Below are 24,559 nucleotides of genomic sequence, written 5' to 3' on the forward strand. Positions count from 1 at the left end.
CGCGGCATGGCGCGGGGCGCGGGGCGCGCCCCCAGCGCGGCCGGGGCCGGTACCGGGGGCAGCGGGGCCGGGACGGGGCGCCCGCGCTGCCGCTGCTGAGCAGGGGCCGCCCCGCACGGCCCTGATATACACACACACATACATACATACATTCATACATATATATATATATAAAAAAAAAAATTATATAAAGAAGGACCGGGCGGCGGCGAGGCCGCGGGGCATCTCCCGGCAGCGGTCCCGGGCTCGGGCATGGCCGCAGGGCCATGACGGGCGCGGCGGGCGGCGGCGGCGGCCGCGGGAGCAGCCGCCGTGCGGCGGCCGGCAAGGAGGGGGGCCGGTCGCGGAGCGCCCAGCCGCGGGCGGCGGGCGGCGGCGGGAGCGGCAGCGGCGGGGGCTCGGAGGAGGAGGAGCAGGAGCAGCAGCGAGACGGCGGGTCGCTCTTCCTGGTGAACAAGAGCGGCTTCCCCATGGACGGGCAGACCTGGGAGCGGATGTGGGGGCACGTGGAGCGGGTGCACCCCGACGGCGGCGCCGTAGCCGCGGCCATCCGGAGCGCCGCCCGCCTGGCTCGGGTAAGGCGGAGCCCCCGCGTCCCCCTCGTACGAAACGAGAGGGTGTCACAGAGCCTGAACCTCGAGGTCCCGCGGCTGCTAGCTCTGAGGTCGTCGAGGGGCCGGGGAGGCTCGAGGGCTGGTTGGGAGGTTGTGACAGCTCAGCCGAGAGCGTGCCCTCGGGGCTGCGAGGGGCAGCCAGGAGAGAGCTGGAGCGTCTGCGCTCCGAAAGCGTCCGGAACGGGCAACGGGGGCTGCGGGATGCTTAGGAGCTGGAGTTGGTATCTTGGGAAACAAGTAGGAAGAAAATGACTCTTTTTTATCCTGGGGAGGAAAAAGTAGAAAACAAGAGCTAAAAGGAACTGAACGAAGCGCTTTGTGCAGTTTAAATCACGTTTTTCTCTTTGAAACACAGGCATTTTCTAAAACACAGCCTTGTGCCTGAAGTGTAACAAGAAATTTAAAACTCAGGCATTTCATTTCCAGTACATGGAAAGATTCCAAAGGCTTTTGTCTCGTACGTTCCTCAGTACAAGCTCCAAACAGCTCTGCCTAACCCAAGTCTTTTTCCTCCAGCCAGCAAATGAAATGTTGGTATCTGCTGTTGTTCAAAGGCTTCTCACCACTGTGCTGCATTACTGATCACAGTGTCTTTAACACTCTCTGCTTTGGCAGACTTAGAGCTTGATTCACTCCTCCCATCAAGCAGCATTAATCTGAGCTGACCACTGAAGTCGGGGTTGATTTGCACCCCTCTGCATGCTAGGGTGAGATGGTTGGGCTGGTGCTGTCACAGTCCAGATTGTCAGTGATATTTATATATGTATATGTCTTTTCTCCATGGGGTAGAAAGGAAATTTTGTGTACAGAGAAGTTGAAAGCGTACTGAGTAGGGCTTTTCTGAGAAGGTGCTTGTCAAATAAGATGCAGGCTGAAAAGGCCTTTTATCTCTTCTGCAGTGTTGAGTTCAGTGTAAGTGTAAAAGGGGCTATCTCTTTCTCTCCACTCTCCTTGTTCTGGAACCAGCCTTTGTTTGGATAGGAGAGTAGATTCAGCTAAAGAATAGTCTGGTTGTATTGAGTTTGTTTGTGGTTCCTTGATGTGATTAATCTTGTACTTGCACAAGGGCTTGAGGTAGAACTGAAGGGGTCATGGAGAGGGTAAAACTTGTTTCAGCAGCATGACCGTCTTACAGTAGTCTAGACAGCCTGGAGATCTGTTTGGTGTTAAGGGATGGCAAAGCAATCGCTAGACTTAACTTCCATCCCTTACTTCCCAGCTCCAAAACATGTAACTTTTTACTGATGATACCCATGGTGACTGTCAAAGCATCTGGTGAGAGACGTGCCAGTGGTTCCAGTGTGCTGGCATGCTGCCTGTGGGAGTGCCCCACAGAGTGTTGCCCATGGCTTCTTCCCCAGTGCCAAAGCACTGGGCTGACTCTCTGTGGCATGTGTGCATGAAGTTGGTTTGGACAAAAAATGTTTTGAAATCTGCTTGGGAATCGTTTGTTGTTGGTGATCAGTGGAGGGTGATTTAAGAGTTGTACTCCTCCAGTACTATCTGGAAGGAAACTCCCTGTTGCAGTGATTAATTTCTTCAAGGACAGGAGGACTTGGTGACCCCTGTGACTAAGTAGCTCTTGCTGGCTAAGCCTGGAACCTCTGGGATGAGAGGGCAGTTTGAGGACCACCTGGTCCTTCTTAGGGCCAACACAGCTCAAGTGAGCAAATGAAGGTTAGGAGCAGGGGGTTTTGCCACAAAATGATAGTGGGTTGCTAAAGTGATGATGGTAATTTCTGGTTCAGAATAGAAATGTGAGGGGAGACTTGTTCCTTAAACAGTGGTACAGATTTTTTAATTGACTTGTGCTGCTGGGTATGTGCCACCCCGCAAAAGACCACGTACTGCTGATCGGGAGTGATGAGAGAAACTTGTGTCTATGAGAAGATGATTTGTAATCCGCTTGCATTCATAGTTGGTTCAGGCTGAGTGAGTGGTGTGTGCAGCTGCTCCATTTCTGCATCTGATCTGTTCTTAATCCCTAGTGATGAGGGAGAGTTTTCATCAAGAAGCTCCACTTGATTGCTCTAATCATCTTGGTATTAGTCTCAGCAATCATACACTCAGAGCAGTAAGTAGCTTCTTACTGTATCGGTGAGGTTGTCCTTACTGGAACAAAAGCAAACTGCAGAGATGGAGGGCTGCATCTCTCTCAGGAGGCAGAATCCTCTCAAAAAGCTGGCTTGTCTGCAAGGAGGCCAGTTCTGGAACCTGAGGGGTGTCCCACCTCTGACTGCTGGCTTGAGCTCTGGGAAGAGTTTAGGCTTATGGTTTGGAAGGACTGTGCAATGCTTTACATGTCCTGTGATCATGGAGATACTTGTAGATCTTAATGAATTAAACCTCTAACCAGCTTTGAGGGTTCTTGCCTGTCAGCTTCATTTGTGCTAGATAACAATGTACTTGCAGGGTGAGCTTGTAGAAAATTACTTTCTGGTCATTAAATGAGACAGTAGAATTGGGCAAGACCAGTTTCACACAGGATGTCTGTGGTGAACTGAGACTACAGCATTTCCAGCCATAGGATGATAGTCTTGGCTCTGCCACATGGTCTTGTACTGCAGTGGCTTTACTGTCTCTGGATCTCTGGAGCTGCTATTGCTTGGAAATACTGATATAAGGTCAAGGCTTTTCATCTACCTCGTCTCTCAGTTTCACTTGCTTCGCAAATTCATGGTCTGTAGTGCTGTGTCTGCAGTTCCTCTTGACATCCCTGATCTCCTGCTACAAATCTTCACCAGCTCCTTGCCACTGAGCTGGGATGCACACTGTTAGCTGGAAAGCTGCAGCCTCAAAAGCAACAATGCTGCACTTTCCTTTGCTTGTGGTGGTGTCCTACAGCCCTGGCTTCTGCTCCATGCTGGGTGGGTGCCCAGTATCGGTGCTCCTGCAGCTGGGGCAGGAATTGGGGGGCAGGAAATGTGTTTTGTATGGAAGGAGTGGGAGTGACAGGTGGCTGTCCTCTGCCTGGCCTGGCTGGTGGCACAGTTTGTGTACTGCCCAGTTGCACTGGAGAGATGAGAGCAGTGCAATATCCTGTGTGGGGGAAGACTGATGACTTCTCTGTCGTGTCGTGAGATCTGGAGGGACTTGGGACTCCTGGCTCAGCAGGCCTGCTGAGGTAACTTTAACAATCAAGTTATGTGTCAGCCACTGGGAAAACCCTGGTTCTCTTTACCAGATCATACCTTGGTGTCTGACGTGATCATCCTCCTTGGATGATGTATCACCCACCTTGGAGATGGGGGAGCATCTTACCTGGAGGTCCAAACCTGATCCCTGTGGTAAGGGTGGCCACTCTGGGTTACAGGAAGGGCCACATCTGTTCATGCTGGTGTGATCTCTATGGCATCCTGGGTCCCACAGCTGTGCGAGGGCTGGAAAAAGGATGCTGTCTGTGTCTCTGCAGCAGCTGGGCCTCTCACTGGCTGGGGCTCCCATTGTCTTGGTGTATTGTGTAAGTGCAAAACATGCACCTAAGAGCTTCTGTATCTTCAAAGAAAAGGAGTGTTTATACTGGAGCAGGCCAGCCCTGAGAAGGTATGACAGCCCTGGTATAATTCCCTTAATCAGCTCCTTGCTGCTCCTGAAACTCAAGCCTCATCTAGTGTATTGAGTCCAGGTCTTCCTTCATGCTGGGAGGGACAGGTGAATAATTTGTCCAGACCAAAGGGGCTGGGAGAGAAAGGAACTTGTGAAACCAAAAAACAAATGCCTCTAATGAAGAGCTTGGGCATGGAAATTGTGATTAAGAAGTGCTATTGAGTCTTGCTTGTAACTCCCACTGGTGAGGAGAGAAAGCCCATGTGCGTGCTCAGGCCCATGTGGGGCTGGAATGGTGGGAGCGAGCTGGAGGCCTTGCCATCTGCTCACCGCTTACGGTACTTTTCTGTGTGCCAGTAGTGTAGGAGTATCTGGTTTTTTCGTTTGGTGTTTTGTTTTTTTTTCCTTTCTCCTAAGTGTATTTACTGTTTGACTGTAGTAACTAGCTACATGTAGTAAGTGCTGGGTTTTGGTTGCCTTGGTATTACCGGTGCTGACTCCCTGAAAGCAAATGCACAGTCTCTCCCTCGTAAGTGGGGATGGGAGGTGGAAAATCTGTGTAGTGGAAATGACCCTGTATCACCTGAACTTGCTCTTCTTACCTGTAATTGCTGCCTTGAACTGTATTTAGGACAAAGATATGTCACTTTATGCATTTCAAACTATTGTAACAATGATGTGGCCCACAAACGCTGCAAGCTTTACTTTGCATCTTGTGTCACGGCTACCCAAATTGCTGGCTCCTGAATTTGGATCTGCATTAATATTCAAATAAACTGTTTCCTCCATTGTGTTTTTGAGAATTGTACTAATCTCTTTTTAGCCATGCTGCCCACTTTAATATTTGCTGATCCTGTATTTTGCAATGACACCCCTAAAATAATGGGACTTGGGACAAGGCTGTGCCCCTTTCCTGCCTGGCTGCAGGCTCAGGAGCCGCATAGCTTTGAGGATTAAACATGGATTGAGGGCCTGGCTTCTTAAAATGCTTAGGCACAAGCAGATGTCGTATGAGATTTTGGAAAAATCCCATTACGTTGCCAGTCTATATCTTTAAGTGTCTTAATATCATTAAATATCTGGGTCCCAGGTGGTCTTCTAGGTACCATGCATTCCCTGCCCAGCAAGTCTGCTGCAGACACATGGCAGATGGGAATTTATGCAGCCTGGGATCCTTGTCTCCTTTTCTCTTGTGGTAAAGGAAACCAAAAATCAGACTTGAAATGGCTTCTTGGGGAAGGGAGGACAGCAGAGCCAGTGCTGGGACTCTGCTCATCCAAACTGCCCTGTGCTAAGTGGGAAAAATGGGAAGCATTGACTTTCTGTGCTGGACTGCCTGCCCACACAGGGATGCTGGTGGCTCTAATGATCAGTCTCTGTGGGGGGGGCCTGCGCTGGGCTCTCTGTGCCGACAGGGATGGGGCTGGCTCTGGTGCACAAGCAGCCCCCATTGTCAGCAGGATGACTTTGCCTGATGCTTGAGTTCACGTGGGGTTTAAGCCATCTGTGCTGCCGCGTTGCATTGCACTAAGCACATGCCGCTGCCCAAGTAAATCACTTATCCGCTCTGTGGGGAGTGGTGACTATCTAACCTCTTTATCTCTTTTTTTTTTTTTTTTTTTGTGTCCAGCCCTCAGTGCCACCTGTGCCAAACTACAAGCTCTCCATGTCAATCCCAGAATGGCTTCAGGCAATACAGACCTACATGAAGATGCTGCAGTATCCTTCTCGAGTGTGTGGTTTCTGAAGAGAAGGCTGACTTGTGCCTGGCATGAGTTAACAGGAGCTTAACTGAAGCATTAGCTGGTTATGAGGGCTTGGGATCATTTGGGGGTAAAAGGACGCCTCCAAGGATTTGTGATAGCACCAGCAGCGCTGAGCTTTTCATAGCAATCCTCTGGGAGATGTAATTAGCTTTAAATGATACTGAAAAATTTAACTGAAGTGGCATTGGTGGGAGTAGAAGTGCTTATTTTGAAGTTGATTTATGAGGATATTATGATTGAATCATGATGCCTGGAGAAATAATATGGCATCTTGTCATAAAGCAGTGGAGACAGTGTTGTGGCAAACTCTTTCTCCCTCTGCCTTGGAAACCCCTGTGGGCTCCCTGAGGACTGCCTGTGTGCTCAGCGTGCAGGAAGTGCTTGTCATTGGGGTGAGGGGCACAAGCAGCTGTCCTGACCCCAAGGTGGGCAGGCTTGCCTCTGACGCAGGAACTTGCCTAGTGTATTCATCTATCAAACCTCCCTGTCACTGCCCCATGCCTTATTCCTGACTGTTTCCCTTGCTGACTGATAATATCAGAGAAGGTTGCTGGCCCAGATGCTGCTCTTCTGGTTTCCTTTTTTTCTGAACTCTCCCTTTTTGTGTGTGTGGGGAAGCTGTGGGGATGAGGAATGAATGTAAAGTCCTGGTAAGGATTAAAAAAGGATATGGGTGGCAGCTGGAAGAGCATCCAAAAATAGCAGGCGCGGTTAGCCTGTTGAGGAGCAGTGGTTGGGATCAAGGCAGCAGCAGGGCTTGGAGCCGCAGCAGCTGCCGTGGGGAGGGAAGCTGGGGCCTTCCTGCTCTGCAGGGGGGTGGTGCATTTCTCTTCTGTATGTCGGCCACTTGGGCAGGACAAGAGGCTTGTTGCTTGCTGGGGTTGTGCCAAAGAGGATACTATGTCACACAGAACTCCAAAAATTGTACTTTTCCCTACCTCGCCCTGCAGTGGTTTTGAAATCCTGCACTCTGCTATGTGGCAGGAGCAGGCCTCAGGGGACAAGGTTTGGATCTGTGTTCAGAAAAGCTTCAAAGTGGGCTGGGGGGTAGTGTCTGGGCTTCCTTTGAGGGCTGAAAGAGGATGTATGCTTTGTTCAGAGCACCCTGAAAGGGCCTCATGAATTAGGTTTTGAAGGTGGGAGGGGAAAAAAAGCCTTGTTTCTGGAGAACTCTGAACTCTAATTGAAGTCAGTTCAGAGCATCCTGGTGCAAGCTGGAGTTTTTATTTAGACCATGGTTATACAGCCAGCAGCTGTGCTATTTATGCCTTGCAAGGCACCCTTTGCCTCCATGGGGTCTGTTTCTGCCCTTGTATTGCCACTACAATTTTACTGGCATGAATATTCTAATGGCCATGTTGCGAACTAGGTTAGGAAAGAGATTCAGCTGGAAAAATAACCTAGAAAATGTAAGTCAATAGTGTTGGGTTTTTTTTAGTTTCTTCTTTTTCTAATTTTGTTGGGGTTTTTGTTTTGATTTTGTTTTTACTGAACAAATTGGTATCCTGATCTGATTTACTATGTTGCTGCTTGAACAGCTGTGCTTGAGGAGCAAGGAAGAGGCTGCTTTTGGTGATGCTGCTGCATGGTAGCTTGTGCTTCTAGGGAAGTGGTGCTGAGATTTGGTTGACTGTCTGCAGGCATCATTTGTGATGAACTTTTCTCCTATCCTCATAGTGTTAACTAATGAGCTTGAGTTGCATGTAGCTGGTTATTTTAATTTCAAGTGCATTGTGGTTTTTTGGAGAATGATTTCTATTTCCCAAGTGTAAATGGATGCACCTGCCATGGTTTTGGTTTACAGATCATATGTGAGCTATGTGGCTGAGTTAAAGACTTATAAAAGAAGTGAGTTCTTTCAAACCATGCATTATGTTGATTGGTTTTGGTAGGCTGTGAAAGCTTTTTCTTGCCCAAGTGGGAGACTTTTTTTCAAACTTGTAACCCAATAGTGAGTGGGACCTGGGAGATAGGTGACTTAATAACACTCAAATGCCAAATTTGAGTATCATTTTAGATGGACAGCCTTTTTGCTTGACTCTGCACTGAACGGTGGTTAATAGATCATACACGAAGAGAAGTAAAAAGTTTGCTTTATTTCACATGCCAGGGTTTCATCTCTGAGAGTCAATGGCTTTTACTGCTTGTTCTGTGTTTCAACAGGAACTGAGAACTGAAATTCACCTTCAGAGCATTGTCATCTTATTGTTTGACTGTTCAAGTTACTTTCCTTTAACAGAGAAAATTCAGATATAATCACACAGGAACACAGTTCTTCGAGATCAGAAAAAGCAGACCTCTAAGTGGGTAAGTGTCTTTGGAATTGGTCTAGTGCCCTTGTCCCACATCATGCCAGCTGATCACCTGGCATTTGAGCATCTGTGGCACCGTGGCACGGGAGGGCTGTCTCCTCTGTGCCACGGCTCCTCTGGCAGGGCCAAAACTGTGTATGTTGCTGAGTGGAAGGGCTGGCCTTGCTTGGCAGCTGTGTGGGAGCTGCATAGCTGCAGGCCAAAGCTGCATGCATGGGATGGGAAAACTCTAACTTTGTGCTTGTTGGTGTTGGGTTGGGAGGGCTGGGCTGCTTTTATGAAAACTACGTAAGTCCTGATATTCTGGTTGTGCTGTAATGCCCTTTGCTGATGGTTGGAAGAGATCAGATTTGAAAAATGCTGTAGGAATTTTGATGTCTTGGGCACAGTCCTTTCCTCTGGAGGCTCACTATGGACTGTGTTAAGTTGCATCTGTGTTCTTCCATTGCCTCTCATCTTACTCTTCCTTCCATGTGGTGGACTCCCATGCTGGGTGGTGATGGATTGTGCAATGCAAGTATGAACATGTGCCCAGGGAGCCTGCCAACAGAGAACTGGAGTCCCTTGCATGTAAGAACTGCATCAGACTTAGGATGATTCTTTAATAAGACCCAATAAATTAGCAGATTAGGGCAGGAAGCGATGTTGACAACATTATGCTTTTATTTTAGGGTGAAATTTAGATAAGCAGAATATAATTACTTCTGTAGATTAGCCTGTCTCTAGTTCTCCTCAGCTCTCTGTCATTAATCTAATGGTCCATCACTGTAAATTCCGGTTCCCACCCCAGCTTTGTGCTTCAGGTTTTCATCTTACTGACAGCAATCTTTCCCACTTCCTTTTTCTAATGTTCACTGCTCTGGTGGAACTAGTTTAAAACAAATCTTGTGCCTTGAATGATAGATAGGTTTACAGAAGCTTAAACCAATTTTCAAGCTGCTCACTCATTTTTAAATTTGTCCCATTACTTTTTTCCACGGAAAATGAATTGTGTTCAGCACTTACCACTTAAAAGGCCATCATCTTCCTGGGCTGGATAAAAGCCTGGCTTATGAGGACGGTACTCTTTCCTGGAAGGGAACCAATACAGTGCTCACAGCTGGAGACCTACCCCTGGCTTTGGATCCTCTCCATTTCCTCTAATTATCTGCCTTACTGTGTTGTCTGGGGACTTGTGTCTGACTTCTCTCCTGGTTTTGTTGCTATTAGGACTTCTGTGAGTGACTTGAAATGGGGTGGCAGGACTTCTGTGGAGTTAAGGAGAGTACCCCTGGAAATGGTCCAACTCCTCAGGGGAGCTGCTGCCAGATTTCCAGGCACAGTAGTCTGAACCTGGTGTATGCTGGACTTGCATGGTGTAGAGTCCTAAGACCTGTGCTGCTTTGCTCCTTGATTGTGTAGATGGGAGTGCTGCCCAGATCCTGTTGTACTGCAGTAGGGCTCAAATGCTTGCCCTGTCTTGGTTTCTCCAAATTTGAGAAGGGGAACACATATAAGACTATCTTAAGTTCCTGTCATTTTTATGAAACTAGGTTTAAATTTCAAGTAAACAGATAATTGTGTACTATGGTCAAACAAATACAAGAGGAAGTGAGCTTAAAGGGTCATATGTCCTAAACACACGTAATACTCTGAAGACCCAAACTTTGATTAGCTGAGATTTTTTTTCTGAATACATAGCATGAAGATACAATTAGTCAGCTTTTGTGAGAAAAAGTAAATGTAGCATACTGAATACAAATATACTGAAATGAGAAGGAGAACTAACTGATCTTTTTAAATTCGCCTGAGCAGGTGTCAAGGAGGATGGGGCCAGACTATTTTCAGTGGTGCCCAGTGACAGGACAAGGGACAATGGGCACAAACTGGAACACAGGAAGTTCCATCTGAATATGAGGAAAAACTTCTTTACTTTGAGGGTGACAGAGCATTGGAACAGGCTGCCCAGAGAGGTTGTGAAATCTCCTTCTCTGGAGATACTCAAAACCTACCTGGACATGATCCTGTGCAACCTGCTTTAGATAAACCTGCTCTAACAGGAGTGTTGGACAGATGATCTCCAGAGGTCCCTTTCAACCCCAGCCATTCTGTGATTCAGTGTGATTGCCCTGTAATGTTGAGTTGTACCTGAAAGCTTTCCTTTCCTTCATCTGGTGTGCAGGTCAGTTCTCATCAAAGCTCAAAAATCACCTACACCTGCAAGGTTTTTTTCTGGGGGTGTGTTCCACTTAGCAAGAAATCTGCTTCCAGCATGGCGACAACAGGCACGTTGCAGTGAGGCAACAAGCACTGCTCTGAGCAAGTTTCTGTGGTGTGAGAGGCCTCACTTTGCTGCAAGACAAAGTTTGCATTTGGAAGTCGGTTGGACAAGATGCTAAATGCCTCCAATTGCCACTGGCTCTTGAAAAATGAGACTGTTCCCAGAGCTTTATTGATACAAACGTATTGCTTATTTCATAATGCGAGGGCTCAAAGCTAATGGAAGTATTACGAGATCTTTGGCAGCCTTTCTTCAAGAGAGCAGTGGCTGGACACAAAGAAGCTTGAGTACTAGATGGAAATTGAATATTCATAAATTCATGTGAAAGTGTCCTAAAGCAGCTGGGGCATATTAATGAATTTTTCTATTATGGAGGGAGAACTAGATATTACAGAGATTTACTCCCAGCATCAGTGTGATGTATGAGAAAATAAAAATGTGTGGCTGCATGTAGAAAGAAGAGCATAAATTATCTATAGGAACTCATTAACGGACACAGTCTTGCTATAATTCAGTATTTAAAATCTCTTTAAGGAAAAGTCACTCTTATTGTCAGCTTAACTTCTAGACTGCCAGACACTCCATGGATTTGTCTTGACTACAGATATAACACTTTTGGAAATGTTAGATTTCCGATGGCATAGTTGTGTGAGTCAGGGTGGTAGAGCTGTGAACCTGTAAACTTTATGTGGTGTTCTTGTTGTACTGGCAGACTGTGACTGAAAATGTGTCTGTGTCTAACCTTGCCTGAGTTTGCTGTATTTGTACAAAATCCAGATTTACATCCACCATAGGAGTGCTTTGCTGAAAGAGTGTACAGGTATCCTGACCCGGGACAGTGACCTTCATAGGCTTTGTGATATAAAGGTAAAGGGCACTCCATGGAGTTCAGCTCTAATGATCCATGGAATGTGTGTGTGCATATGATACGAGTGTTTCAGGCATCAGTAGGACTGGTTTTCCTTTTCCCATACAGGATTATGCTGGTCAAACCTATATTACAGCTTCCTGTTGGTACAATTGCTCTGATTAAAAAATGCTAATTTTAATTGAAATAGTCATTATTTTAAAAATTTCCAAGCTTAGATCACTTAAGAACTTCAGGAAAAAATGTATTTCTGGATATCTAGTAACTTCTGTAATTGTGTATGCAATGTCAACAAGCTGTTATTACTGGCTTTACAAGGAGTGATAAGCCCTCTGGAAGCTTCTGTTCTAGGATGCAGGTATGAGCCACAATGAGAAACAAATACCTTTGTCCTGCACAGAGTATCTGGGGAGGTGTGGTACTGTACTGTTCCCTCCAGTTAAGTGCCAGCTGATCAGCGAGACCTACAACTGAAGCGAAAACTGATGTTTGAGTAGGTTCTGGGGTCTTTGAGGAATTGCAGCCCAGAAGCTGCTGTGTGAGGATGGAGAGACATTCAGTGACTGCTGATATAATGGGTAATCAATTGCAATAAAAGACTGTGAGAGGAGCAGTAACGTGGGAACGGTGCAACCAAATAACAGAGAAGGGTGGACAGGAAATTATACTGTTTCAACACACCATGTTATTGAGGAAACCTGATGGGGCTGCAGAGAAAAATGGGCTCATACCATTTCCAGACAATAGACTGCAGAAGGCATTTGAACATCTGCTTCTCTCTCGCACAAAGGGAGAATGTTACAGATACAGTGCTATGTGCAGCATGTGGTAGAAATGCTTTTGCTGTTGAAGCAGACTGGTTTTGAGAAGATTCATGAGATCAGTATCTGCTCTGCTGTTTTTTCTCCTTTTAATCCTGTTGGTACCTTTCACTTCTTTCTTGGCTTCATTGTCATGAATAAAACTGCCAGGAGTTTTAGGAAAGCTTGGGAGAGGGAGATTTTGTGCACCTCATGCAAGCGCAGGGGTCTGGGAAAGGACAATTTTGTGGAAAATGTGCTGAAGGATCTCACTAATAAGAAATGTTATTGAAGTCTATGGTAGTCTTTCTGATGAAGGTAATAGGCAGCCTCTCCTAAGCATGGTCATCTCTGAAGGGAGTCCAGTGTGATGGGTGCCAGCTCTGACATCTTCCTGTTTTGGGCATACTAAAAGGTTTGAAGATTTTTCTAACCTGTATATGAAACTGGGTGCCTGAGTGAAAAATCTGGGAGCAAAAGGAATTCATTCTTCCCATGAGTTGTCTGGAGACACTGACATTTTAAACAGAAAACATCCTAAAGAGGCAAACCCAACTCCTTTACAGGCCCTCTCTTACTGCAGAAAGCAAGGGAGTTAGTCCAGGTGGGCTCCTGAAAACACCGAAAGAAATTTGAATCAATTAACAAAGAAATATCATCACCTGCCAAAGACTAGATCTCAAGGCAGGAACAAGCAGCCTGTGCTGTTGGCTGCATTTATTAGAGGCAGAAGTGTTCGCTCTGGTCTGGAATAGAGATCTGCCTGGCAGACTTTAGGTAGTGCTGTAAATGCCGCAAAGAGGGAAACTGCATGACACTTGTCTTTGACTGTAGCACTCTCCCTTGGGTTACTGGAAGTGATGGGCTGCCCTCATGCTCACTGGGGTCTGTGGAGAGGGTGACTGTGGGCAAGTTCCCAGCTGTCTGTGATATAAGGGTGTAAAGATTAGCTGTACACATGGAATCTTTTCAGGTAACTGTCAAGATTTAAAGAAAATCCCAGAAACAAACCCTTCTCAAGCAGGAAATTGAAATGCTTGATGCTATTTTTAAAATTCTTTTCTGCCTTCCTTAAATCTTCTTTCACGAGTTTAACTGTGCGGGCTTTCTGGTCACTGTTAACATCTGAGACAGCATGGTAAGAATTTAGGAGTGAAAAAAAAGGGGGAAAGGACAAATCGAAAAGCATCTGTAATGAGTTACTTTCAAATGAGCTGAATGCTCTGTCATTTGCAGTGGATCTCTTAGAGAACTGACAAGTGGTGTCCAACCACTAATACTTGTGTTAGAGAGCATGGGGAGGATGGGTATTCTTGGAAACTGGGGAAGGCAAATATATCAGCCTTTAAAAACAATAAAGGAAAAGGTAAGTTTAGGAACTTTCTGAGTTTATCTGCAGTTTCAGGGGAAAGGCAACATTAATTTCATTGGGCACAATTTGTTTCTGACAATTTTCTTCTGTGAGAATGTAAGAGCTTTTGTCAGTCAGAGAGAAGTTGTGTGTAATAACTCCTTGCTTTAGTATGGCATTTGGCAGCCTGAGGATAAGGCAGGGGCCTTGAGTCTGAATAACGCTATTCAACATAAGGGCCCAGCTTGGTGAAAAGCAGCATGTAGAAAGTGGTACTTACCAGTAGGTTGCTCTTGCCCAGCAGAGGTTGTCAGTTGTGGTGTGTCATATCTGTCCCAGCTCAATGGGCTTTTTATTAATGGTATGGATAACACTAATGGTTTGGTAATGGATGGTTTACAGTCCAGGCTGGACAAGGTGACAAAGCTTTGCAAGGTGAAATTGGGATTCAAAGTGATCTCAAAGGATAGCAGAAAGCTGGGCTGGAACAAACAGAAGATAATTTAGTAAGGGCAAATGCAGAGAAGGGTTTTGGGAGTAGCCAGTTGTGGAGAACAAAAGGCTAATTTTGCAAAGAAGGAGCTGATCTTAGAAACCAAACAAAACTTATCAAAAAAAGGGCCAAACCAAAAAACCTCCACCCCTTAAAAAAACCCCAAACCCCACCAACTCAGCTCCTCCTTCCCCCCCAGTAAAAGAAACCCACAAAGCCCCACAAAAACCTATTCAGGGTGGGCCAGGAGGGAAAAAGCCAACAGCACACTGGCTTGGTTGCAAAAATGCACTGAAAGTTGGATTCAGAAGGAAATTGGTGTGTTTCTACTGTGGTGGACTTAATTGAAGGACTGTGAGAAGTGAGTTGATTGGAGGGACTCCGAAATTGAAAGCAGCAAACTTTTTGTTTGAAAGGTATAGAAAACATAACCTAAGGGGGAAGTTTTGGGGGGAGTGAGGAAAGGATTAAAAAAAAAAAAAAAGATTGGTGTCTGCTTTCTCGTGTTTACTGAGGAGAGGGTGGATTATAGTCTGTTGCATATCCAAACGTCTGTAGCAAGAGGAGAGATAATAAATGGTCTCCATGCTCACTGTGCAGAGCAGAAATAGCTCCTGATTTAATTTGCAAAAAGGGAAAGATTTAGTTTACACATTAGGGGACCTAATAGGATAGATTAGCTGGTGGGTTCCCAGGCCTTTGAGAAGCCAGTTGAAAGTGGGTTGAAAAATTGTCTGTGAGCAGTGATTTGAATTTGGCTTATGCTACCTTGGGCAGAGCAGTGGCTTGGGGATTCTCCAAAGGCTCTGCTTCCAGTGCAAACACAGGGTTTAAGGCCATGCTTTGTCTCAAGCTTGTTAAAAGTGGAGAAAAAACTCTTAAGTGGCTGTTGAACTGGATCATCCACACAGAGATAAAGCAAACTGTTTGTGGAGTATTCCCCAGGACTGTGGGATGGGTGTGTGCGAGGGCATGACCTGCCTGTGAGTGCAGATGGACACTTGTTCACTGGCCACTGGTGATGCCTCCTGACTGATGCTCCCCTTGCATGGATCCTCATCCCTGTCCCAGTCCGGAGCACCTGCTGCAGCTCCTGGAGCCGGGTGCAGGTTCCTGTGTGTGCCTGCAGGCAGCAGGGCCAGTGCAGGTGCAGACCTGAGGAGGAGGTGCTGGCCCTGTCCCTCAGACTATGTTAACCAGGCATATGTCACACTAAATGGCTTGAAGCTAAATAACTTAACAACTCAGAGCCTTTTCCTGATGATGCATGTTCATTATCAGCTGTGACTTTTTTTTTTCTTAACTTTAGAAGATAGGAAATTCAGTGGGATGCCTCCCACACATCATCTGCATGTAGCGCCTCCGGATGGAGCTGGGGCTTTGCAGAGGCTCCTTCTGCGACCAGCACTGAAGAGCCACTGTGGGGGATGAAGGAATCCCATTGTGTGCCCTTGCTGGAGCTGCTCTGTGCTTCCAGCAGTGGGGTTTCTGTGGCTGATTGTGAGTGTGTAGGAGGCAGGCAAACTCCAATTAGTCTTCTGTACTGAAGGCCGAGTGTAAAGGGTGGTTGTTTACAAATGAAAAGATAATTTCTAACTTGGATAAATGGGACATGGAATGGCTGTGACAGACTGTAATAGCATTGGAAGCTGTATTGCCATTTGCACTCAATACAAGGTTTAAAATGCATGAAGTGGCTGAATTAGAAAGTGGGAGAAAAAGACTGGTTATTTCAGATGCATATTTTCATAATCTTCTCTAATACAAATATTTTTGTCATTTAATATTGTGTTTCCTTAGAGTAGGGATTTGTTTACAAAGCTCTTCCCAGGGAAAGGATATGGATAGAGAAGACTTCAAAACAGACTTCATCCATTTGGCTTAGTTTTTAGCTGCCTTTTTTTTTTTTCGGGTGTGTCATTGGATGTGACTCTTCTGGCCTTTTTTAGTCTCCTTCCAGTATTTTTCTTAAACTGTCCAGGATTTCAGGATCTGCTTGTGGAAGGAGATAGGTTACCTAGTTGGTTAATGGTACAGTATCAATCTGGGACAACATCTTTCTCAGCTGAGCTTGTTTCTTGTCACAATGTTGTCCCTGTCAGATAACTGTACTCCAAAGATAGTCTAGATTGTAACTAAACTGAACTTGCAAAATCCTGGGCATAATAGTTTCCTGCACTTATGCAGGAAATGGTGTGGGTTTTGCCTCTTTCCCCATCCACAGGAGGTGGGGAGCAGCAGCAAGACAGTAACTCAGCTTGTAGTGGTGTGAAGTGTCTGTGCAGGTAGAGCTTTCTGTAGAGAAGGGTGTGATAAAAAGGCATTACATTCGTGTCCCGCTATAGCTATAGACTCACAGAGGCATTTGTAGCTTTCAGGGGGCCATCATGTAACCATCCTCTCTCCCCTGTTGTTGTTTTGTTTGTTTTGTTGGGTTTTTTTTTCCAGAAGAGAAGCAGGGTTATTTTGAAAATAAGCTACTCTTAGTCCTGCTGTGAGAGCTTGCGTGTTTGTCAGCTTTTCCAGTTCAGCAGGGATTTGTATTACAGTCTGAAGTGATGCTCATGGAGTTGCTGGGAGAGGCAGCATTCCTTCAACCCATCTTCAGAGGCTGGAAGGCACTGGGATGCCAAACATCTTTTTTTTTTTCTTTCTTTTTTGTTTTTTCTCCCCCCAGTCATCCTCCAGAAGTCAACAGGGCTCTGGCAAGTCACTGTAAAGGATAATCAAGTTCATCAGCTCTTGCATAGATAAGAACTGAAGGCACCTGGCCCTCAGTCTACAAGAGGGTCCTTTGATTCCAGTCAACTGCTCTAGATGGAAGGACTCAAAATTGTTTTGTTTCTGTTCTAGGTTAATGGAGACAGCAAGAGAAATGACCAGGGAGTCCTTACCTATCAAATGCCTTGAAGCAGTTATCCTGGGGATGTATCCTTTCACATGCCTGTCTGCTGCAGTGCGTGTAATATATTGCCCTTCCTGAACGGTGTTTGAGAGGGTCACAGCCAAAGGTGAGTGCCAGCAGCTTGATAAGCTGCCATGGTATTGGTCAGCAAGTTGCTGAATTGCCTGGGCTTGTTGGTAGGAGTTTGGATGCTGTATGCCCAGTTCACAAGTGCTATGATTTGGCTGTGCAGACTTTGCCTTCTGCCCTGGTAATCTGCATAATGTCAGGATCTGACCCAAAGTGCCCAGATAAGTATCTGCCTACACAATCTTTGTTTTCTTTGTTAGTGTTTCTCTGTTGGTTATTGTTGGAGCTTGGTAACACTTGAGGAGCGTGGGTTCAGTTCTCGGTTTTGGATGTGTACATGGCCAAGTCATGTTAGTTTTTGTCTCTCAACCCACAGCTGTGCTTTGTGCAGAAACATATGTATATTATAGTTAAACATTTAAGCTTTACCTTAACATAATGCTTGCTTTCTGTTCAGGCTCAGAAAAAACCCCAGGAGTATTTTCATTTAGAGGCTGACTCCCTTCTCGACCCTCTTCTGCTGTCACTGATAAATCAACCTGCACCATCCTAAACCACTACAGGGGAGGGCAAGGCAGGGCTACAGGAACAGGTTGCCAGATAAATCTCATCACAACTGATCAAGTTTGATTTAAAACAAAAACACAACCGAAAATAAGCCCCGAAAGCAAACCAGCTTCTGGGATGTCTCTGCAGTGTTTTCCTTGCTGCTGCTGCCCCCTCCTGTGGGAGAAGGAGCTGGCAGAGCCTGGCAGGTAGTGCCCGCTGTTGGCTGGTGGGGAGGGGTGGCTGCTGGGGGAGTGGGAACGGGATGTGGGCTGAGCAAGTGCAAAGGTATGGTGTGCCAGACTGATTGCTGGATACAGTCCTCACTGTGCTGGGAGGTTTGTGGTGTGCTGCTGTGGCTCCGCTTTGCTCCCTGTGCACCAGGGATAAGCCTTGAATATGAGTCTGAAAGGTGGCTCTGGCTGACAGCACTTCCCCTGCAAACGCTGGAGGGTCGGCATGCAGCTAGAGGGATGAGGTCCTGGGGACTTGATGTCAACAGCAGACTCAAACCAATGCCCTTCCAGAAGCAGAAATCATAGAATCATAGAATATCCTGAGTGTGAAGGGATGCACAAGAATCATTGAAGTCCAGCTCCTGGCCCTGTGTTGTCCAAATGCTTCTTGAACTCCGTCAGGCTTGGTGCTGTGACCACTTCCCTGGGGAGCCTCTTCCGGTGCCCAGCCACCCTCTGGGTGAAAAAAACATTTCCTAATCTCCAACCTAAACTTCCCCTGACACACCTTCATGCTGTTCCCTCGGGTCCTATTGCTGGTCACCACAGAGAAGAGATCAGTGCCTGCTCCTCCACTTCCCCTCACTAGGAAGTTGTAGACTGCAATGAGGTCTCCCCTCAGTCTCCTCCAGGCTGAACAGACCAAGTGACCTCAGCTGCTCCTCAGATGGCTTCCCCTCAAGACCCTTCACCATCTTCATTGCCCTCCTTTGGACAGTCTAATAGCTTAATATCCTTGTTATATTGTGGTGCCCAATATTGCACACAATATTCAAGGTGAGGCCACAGCAGTGCAGAGCAGAGCAAGACAACCCTCTCCCTTGATCGGCTGGTGATGCTTTTCCTGATGCCCCTGAGGACCGGGTTGACCCTTCTGGCTGCCAGGGCACTGCTGACTCATATTCCCTTTCCATGGTGCTGCTCTCCAGCATCTTGTTCCCCAGTCTGTATGTAGATCCAGGATTGCCCCGTCCCAGGTGTGAACTCCAGCACTTGTATTTGTTGTATTTCATATGTTTGGTGATTGCCCATCTCTCTGATTTGTCAGGGTCTCTCTGCAGGGCCTCTCTGCCTTTGGGGGTGTCAACAGCCCTCCTAATTTCATGTCATCAGCAAACTTACTAAGTATACGTTTGAGTCCTGCATCCAAGTAATTTATGAAGATGTTGAAGAGAACTGGCCTCAAAATGGAGCCCTGCAGAACCTCACTAGTGACTGGTCGCCAGTCTGATGTAACCTGAAACCCACAAGCCTGTCGTTCACCTACTGTGTTATGTATTTCTCTAGATGTGTGCTGGACGTTTTGTCCAGGAGGATAATGCAAGAGACAGTATTGAAAGCTTTCCTCAATTCCAAAATGTTTACATCAACTGGTTTCCCTTGAAATGATGTCAGTGGATATGTTGTGCTTGCCCTTGTGTCAGGGTTGTGTCCCAAACTATTTGGGGATGAAAGCAGTGGGGGAAATAATCCCCAGGTGGAGTTGATGCTGCTTTGCAGTGTCAGTGTGGCTTGCAGTGCTGTATTTCTAGTAGTGAACTGATTATTCCCCATACCACTTGAACAAAGGGTGATTAGTGGCCTACAGATAACCATGTGTTGTGGTTTTAAGCCCAGCTGGATGTTAAGCACCACACAGCCCCTCGCTCAACCTGCCCTCTCTCCCACCACCCTGGTGGAATGGGAAGGAGAATCAAAGTAAAACTTGTATCTTGAGATAAGAACAGTTTAATAGTTGAAAATAAACTAATATACAGTAATAATGATAAATGATAAGAATAATGATAATAAAGAGGGAATAAAAAGTGATACACAATTAAATTCCTCACTGCCCGCTGACCGATGCCTTTCCCGAACCCACATCGGCCCCCCCTTCCAGGTAACTCTCCCCAGTTTATATACTGGGCATAACATTCTATGGTGTGGAATATCCCTTTGTTCAGTTTGGGTCACCTGTCCCAGCTATGCTCCCTCTCAGTTTCTTTTGTGTACCTCCTCACTGGCAGAGCATGAGACAAGAAAAAAAACAAACTGTGACTTAGGATAAACCCACTTAGCAAAGAAACAAACATCAGTGTATTATCAATAGCAATATCATTCCAGATCCAAAACACAGCACTGTAACAGCTTCTGAGAAGAAATTAACTCTTCCCTAGCTGAAACTAGGGCACCATGATAACCTAAAAACATTGCTGATTTTTCTGCTTGCCTCAGACCTGACTTGTGTTCAGTTTGGTGGTTTTTGGTTTTGGTTTTTTTTTTTTGAGCAGTGAGGGAAGCAAAAAAGTTGAAAACTATGTTTTATACTACTTGGTGTCATTTGAAGTTTCTTCAGAGTTAAGATTTGTATGAATCTTTCTGTCTCTAGATGCTACTTAAAAACCCCCAAACTTATGTTAGACTTTTTTTTTAAATTGAGAAGGTTTAGTCAGGGGACAGTATGGGGCAGGCTTGTCTTTCTAGGACTTGTACTTACTGTCTTGGAAGTCTCTGTGTGAGAACAGGGACTGTCTGCTGGGTGGTGGTCCAGTAACAGATGCATTAAAGTTTAAAAGATCCATGCAATAGAAAACCCATGTATTTTGCTTGAGGTGTGGGTACACAAAGAATGTAGAGTGGTGAGGTGATGGGCCATCTGAATATGTGTCTGGAAAGGGGCTGGTAGGAAGCCTGTGCCAAACCTTGTGCCATGATGCAGGTGCACCATGAGGGCTTTTGGGAGGCATCTTTGTCATGGCACATGGCGAAGTTTGCTGATTTTTCTCAGCTATGAGATTTTGATCTTCAGCATTGCCCTCTCTCTCTATGCAAGCATGGTGAGGCCAGCAGCTTTCCAAGGTCAGGTGGCTTCCAGAGAAGAGGTCTGCTTACCCTCTCCTAAGTGTCCAGCCAGTGTCTTCACATAGGCCTGAGCTGAGCAGCCCTGCCTGTGTGTGTTAACCTCTGGCTCCATTCCATATCTCTGGAAATAAGGTGCTGCTTGTAATTCGTGTGCTGGCAGGCTTTGCCATGTTGCTTGGATACCAAAAAAAGCACAGCCCACTGCAGCGGACTCTCGGCATGAGCCTTCATTCAAGGGCCAGCTCTCAGAGCGGCTTAGCGAGATGTCATTTTAATTGAGCTGCTCGCTGGCTTGTGCAGCTGCCTTTTACTATGTGACTTCTTATAAAACGCTTCCCTAATCCCTCTTGGTGCAGAATTAAGTTTGGCATAATTGCCTGTGCACTAGATCTTGAAGCGTTTTTATAGGGCAGCGAGTTAAAATACTGAGCTACCCTGTCTGCATGCACCGAGGAAGCAGCTGCTGTGAGATGACTGAAAGCTTGTACAGATCTTCCAATATTATTTTGCAGCAGTCTGCACAACTCTTTTTCTCTGTGTAGCTGTCTGAACTGGCTTCATATCTCTCTGCTTACGTGATCTGCTTGTCAGTGCCTAAGCAGAATCATTCCTCCTGCTGTCTTCCCCAGGGCATTTCTCAGTTCATTTGTAAATCAGCTGAGTAATGGTGCGTTCAGCCCACTCTTTCTGAGCAAAGACTCAATCCACTTGAGCTCAAGAAAGGCAGTAGTAAACCAGAAAGTGCCAAGGGAATTTTATGCGTGCAGTATTCACTTTATTAAAATGTGGAGAGCAAAATATCAAGAGAGGGAGAGAGAAGCGGCACAGGGCATCCATCCTGAGGGAGTCCTGTGGAGCATGTCTGTGTCAGCTGAATGTAACTCACTCCCATTGCCTTCAGCATGTTTCTCCCAGTTCATGTGAGGTAATGATTAGACCCATGCAGGGTATTAGACCCCTTGTCCAATAATATCATTAAACAAGGAAGAGGAGAGCAAAAGTGTCTCAGGAGGGAAAAATTATTTAATGCACATATACATAAGAATGTATATATATTTTATATATATATATATATACATCCCCCATACCTTCTGTGCCTTTAATTGGTGGACGATGGTTATCACCACTGGAGACCTGGGTCCATCCAGCTCCTCCAGCCTAGCAGGTACACCCCTCAACATGGAGCAAGTGTTTTCAGTAAGGGGGAGAGTTTCTTGCAGTTATCGCGGGATATTGATGTCCTTGTAGTGCCCCTCTTTGTCTCCTGCATGCTTGTCTACAGCTTAACCCACTTGTTATCTGAAATGCAGGAAGGGATGATCCTACTGAAATAGTCCCTCTGGTAGCTGGGAAGAGCTGGGAGAGAGCTTTTAATTGCTTGCACTGTCACGGTCTAATCTTATGATAGTCTCCTCTGACTGCAACCAGGCACTGGAGAGTAGGTTTCTCAAAATGAGGGATGCAAGCCTGGCAGTCCCACTTGGGGAGGCTGAACCAGATGGTCAGGCCTTTTCTCCATGGACACTGGAGCTGCTAGGGGGAACTCTGGGCCCTCTGTGTAGACAAAATCTGTATATGGGCTCTGTAGCACTCTGCCTTAGAGTGAGCAGTCCCAAGCCTGTGGGAAATCCGTCTGACTCCAGGCTGTGGTTGGAAACTTCTCTGAGTGTTTACTGCTGATGGTGGGAGGCCCTCTGAGCAGTTGCTTGGTTGCTCAGAAAAACAGCTCTTCTGTTTCTACTGAAGCCTTATCCGATGGTTTTGAAGCTGACGTTTATTTTCCTCCTGTTACACCTCCTCACTCTGAGCTAGCAGCTTCAGCATTGCTAGTGTAAATAAAGCTGCCTCCTCGCTCCTCAGCCTGCCATCATCCCTCCAGCTTGCTGGTGCCCAGTGGCACAGCCTGCCATGATGGTTTGGGGCACCTGCTTGTGCCTCCCCAGCCAACGTGGGTGGCAGGAGAGGAGAGAACCAGACACCCTGTGGTTTTCTGTGCTCATCTTGACCAGACTTCAGCTATACCTACCCTTGCTGGGCTCTGAGACATGAAGCACTGCCATGCCATCTTGTCTGATTTAAATAAGGGAGAATTTCAAACTAATAAATAACAAATTGATTAGCACAAGCAGTGCAACGAGCACTTATTTGCTCAATAGTAGGTTCATCTGGCTTTCCCTTTTTTGTCTTTGGTTTGCAGCAGTGTTAGGTATGGTGCTGGGTCTTCTTGCAGCTGGAAAAGCACTTATGAGTCTGGGCACTGGGACAGCTGGTGCTTAGATTCACTCAGGCGTCAGTGTTGGTGGGCTGGGCTGCTCAAATAGTTGATGCTGTCACTTCCATCTGAAACCTGAGCAGGCCTTGGTTTGGCTCTGCAGGGCCTTGGTGTGCTCTGTTAACGTTTGGACTTTTTCCCTTCGGGGCTCAGAGGAGGGTCTCCCCATGTCCCCTGCCCCAGCGGTCTCTGTTGGTCTGGGTCCCCATTGGTGCTGCAGGCACAGTGCAGGGACAGCATTAGTCTCCTCACCTGCCACTAGCACGTCCCTTGCACAGTTGTTGCCTGTCACCTTGTCAAAGGCTAAACTCCCGTTCAAGCTGGTTTAGACACAGGTGGGCTGTGGTGCTCACAGTGTGTTCCCTCACCTGCTGTACAGCTGGCCGTGCTTCCTAGCAGTGGTGGGAAGACTGCTAGTGGCAAGTTACCTGAGCTCACCTAGCCATGGGGAGCCAGCTACTCTCTGGTGGGTGCTGTCAGCTTCTAAGACAGAGTGCCAGCAGTGTTCAAAGCCCAGAGACACAGTGCTGACCACATTGAAAGATCCTGCTCTGATTATTTGGTAATAAGTGTCCTGGTTTAGGAAAGGTACTTCCCAGTTCAGTGCCCCCACTGAGCCTCTCTAAACCATGGCTGCTCTCTCTCACTCCCCTGTATTCCCCTCTCCCTTCTCACTGCCGAGGGATGGAGTTGAGAATTGAGAGGCACAAAGGGCAAACATAATGGGTTGAGATAAGAACAGTTTACTGGAAACAGCAATGAGATAAGAAAATGAACAGTGACAGCAACAATATTAATAACAAAAGTGAGGGTGATTCACTTGCAAAATGCTCACTGAGCTGGACTGACTGCAGTCATGCCACCCCACCACTCTCTGGCTCAGGACCAGTGCCACACTAGGCTGACTGTCCTGTCCACCACATTTTCTTGACTAGAAGGAACCCCTTCCCCCTGGAAGAGAGTCTCTTTCCCTGCCCCCGGCAGTGACATGAAGTGGTATAGAATAACATCTGTGTCCTAGCCATGCCCCCTCCTGGCTACTGCAAAAAATGAACCCTGTCCCAGCTGGAACCAGGACAATAAGGAAAAAAAAAAGCAAAGGAGAATGTTTTTTTTTTTTCTAAAAGTTACTGCTGGCAAGTAAACAAGGTGAAGGGCTTCAAGTCTGTCTTCTGGCTGGGACCTGCTCTGTGCTCTGCAGTGGGGGCACCTGTCTAGGGGAGGGTCTGTACTGGGAGCAAGATGTTGGGACTTCTTTGTAGGACATGGTTGATTTTAGAGTCCACCAGGAGATGAAGAAGAAAAAACCAAAACAACCCTAAATCATAGAAGGCCATTGCTTGAGACATTATGTGAGTGTGCGGATTTAAAGAAAACCCATCCAGATGCTTTCTGCTCCAGAGTTTTAAAACTGAGGGGTTGATTCAGCTAACACCTTAACTGATTCTCCCCTTTGGAATTGACTGCTCCGCTTTTCCGTACTGCCTAGGAAGATCCAGATGGTGGCTAAAGGGCAGGTTTTGTGTCCCAGGTCTTGCTTGTACTTGAGTCTGGGATCTGAACGTCTCCCAAGTATCCATGCTAGGTTGTGCATGAGCCTGGGTGGTGAAGGCAAGGGGACTATGGGAAGCAAAACAACCTGTGGCTCAGAGGGTGGTATGTTTGGAGACTTGCAGATCC

General features: G+C 46.6%; 1 protein-coding gene across 5 annotated transcripts in view; it reads left to right on the plus strand.

Annotated features, from left to right (window-relative positions):
• The first annotated feature begins 51 nt into the window (after nt 1-51).
• Nucleotides 52-24,559, plus strand: part of VASH2 (vasohibin 2) — a 37,627-nt gene continuing 13,119 nt past the window's right edge. The window contains exons 1-4 of one of the 5 annotated variants that reach the window (XM_027681666.1): nt 52-575; nt 5,791-5,879; nt 8,177-8,233; nt 16,864-16,938. In XM_027681666.1, coding sequence (XP_027537467.1) covers nt 267-575; nt 5,791-5,879; nt 8,177-8,233; nt 16,864-16,938 — 530 coding nt within the window. In that variant the 5' untranslated portion in view covers nt 52-266. Of the gene's footprint in view, nt 576-645; nt 665-687; nt 852-4,459; nt 4,499-5,790; nt 5,880-8,176; nt 8,234-16,863; nt 16,939-24,559 lie in introns of those variants that run through there. The other 4 variants (XM_027681670.1, XM_027681667.1, XM_027681668.1 and 1 more) reach the window with 4 other exon arrangements.

The sequence above is a fragment of the Neopelma chrysocephalum genome, unplaced genomic scaffold, assembly GCF_003984885.1.
Source record: "Neopelma chrysocephalum unplaced genomic scaffold, ASM398488v2 Primary Assembly neopelma1_61b, whole genome shotgun sequence".
Classification (NCBI taxonomy): Eukaryota; Metazoa; Chordata; class Aves; order Passeriformes; family Pipridae; genus Neopelma; species Neopelma chrysocephalum.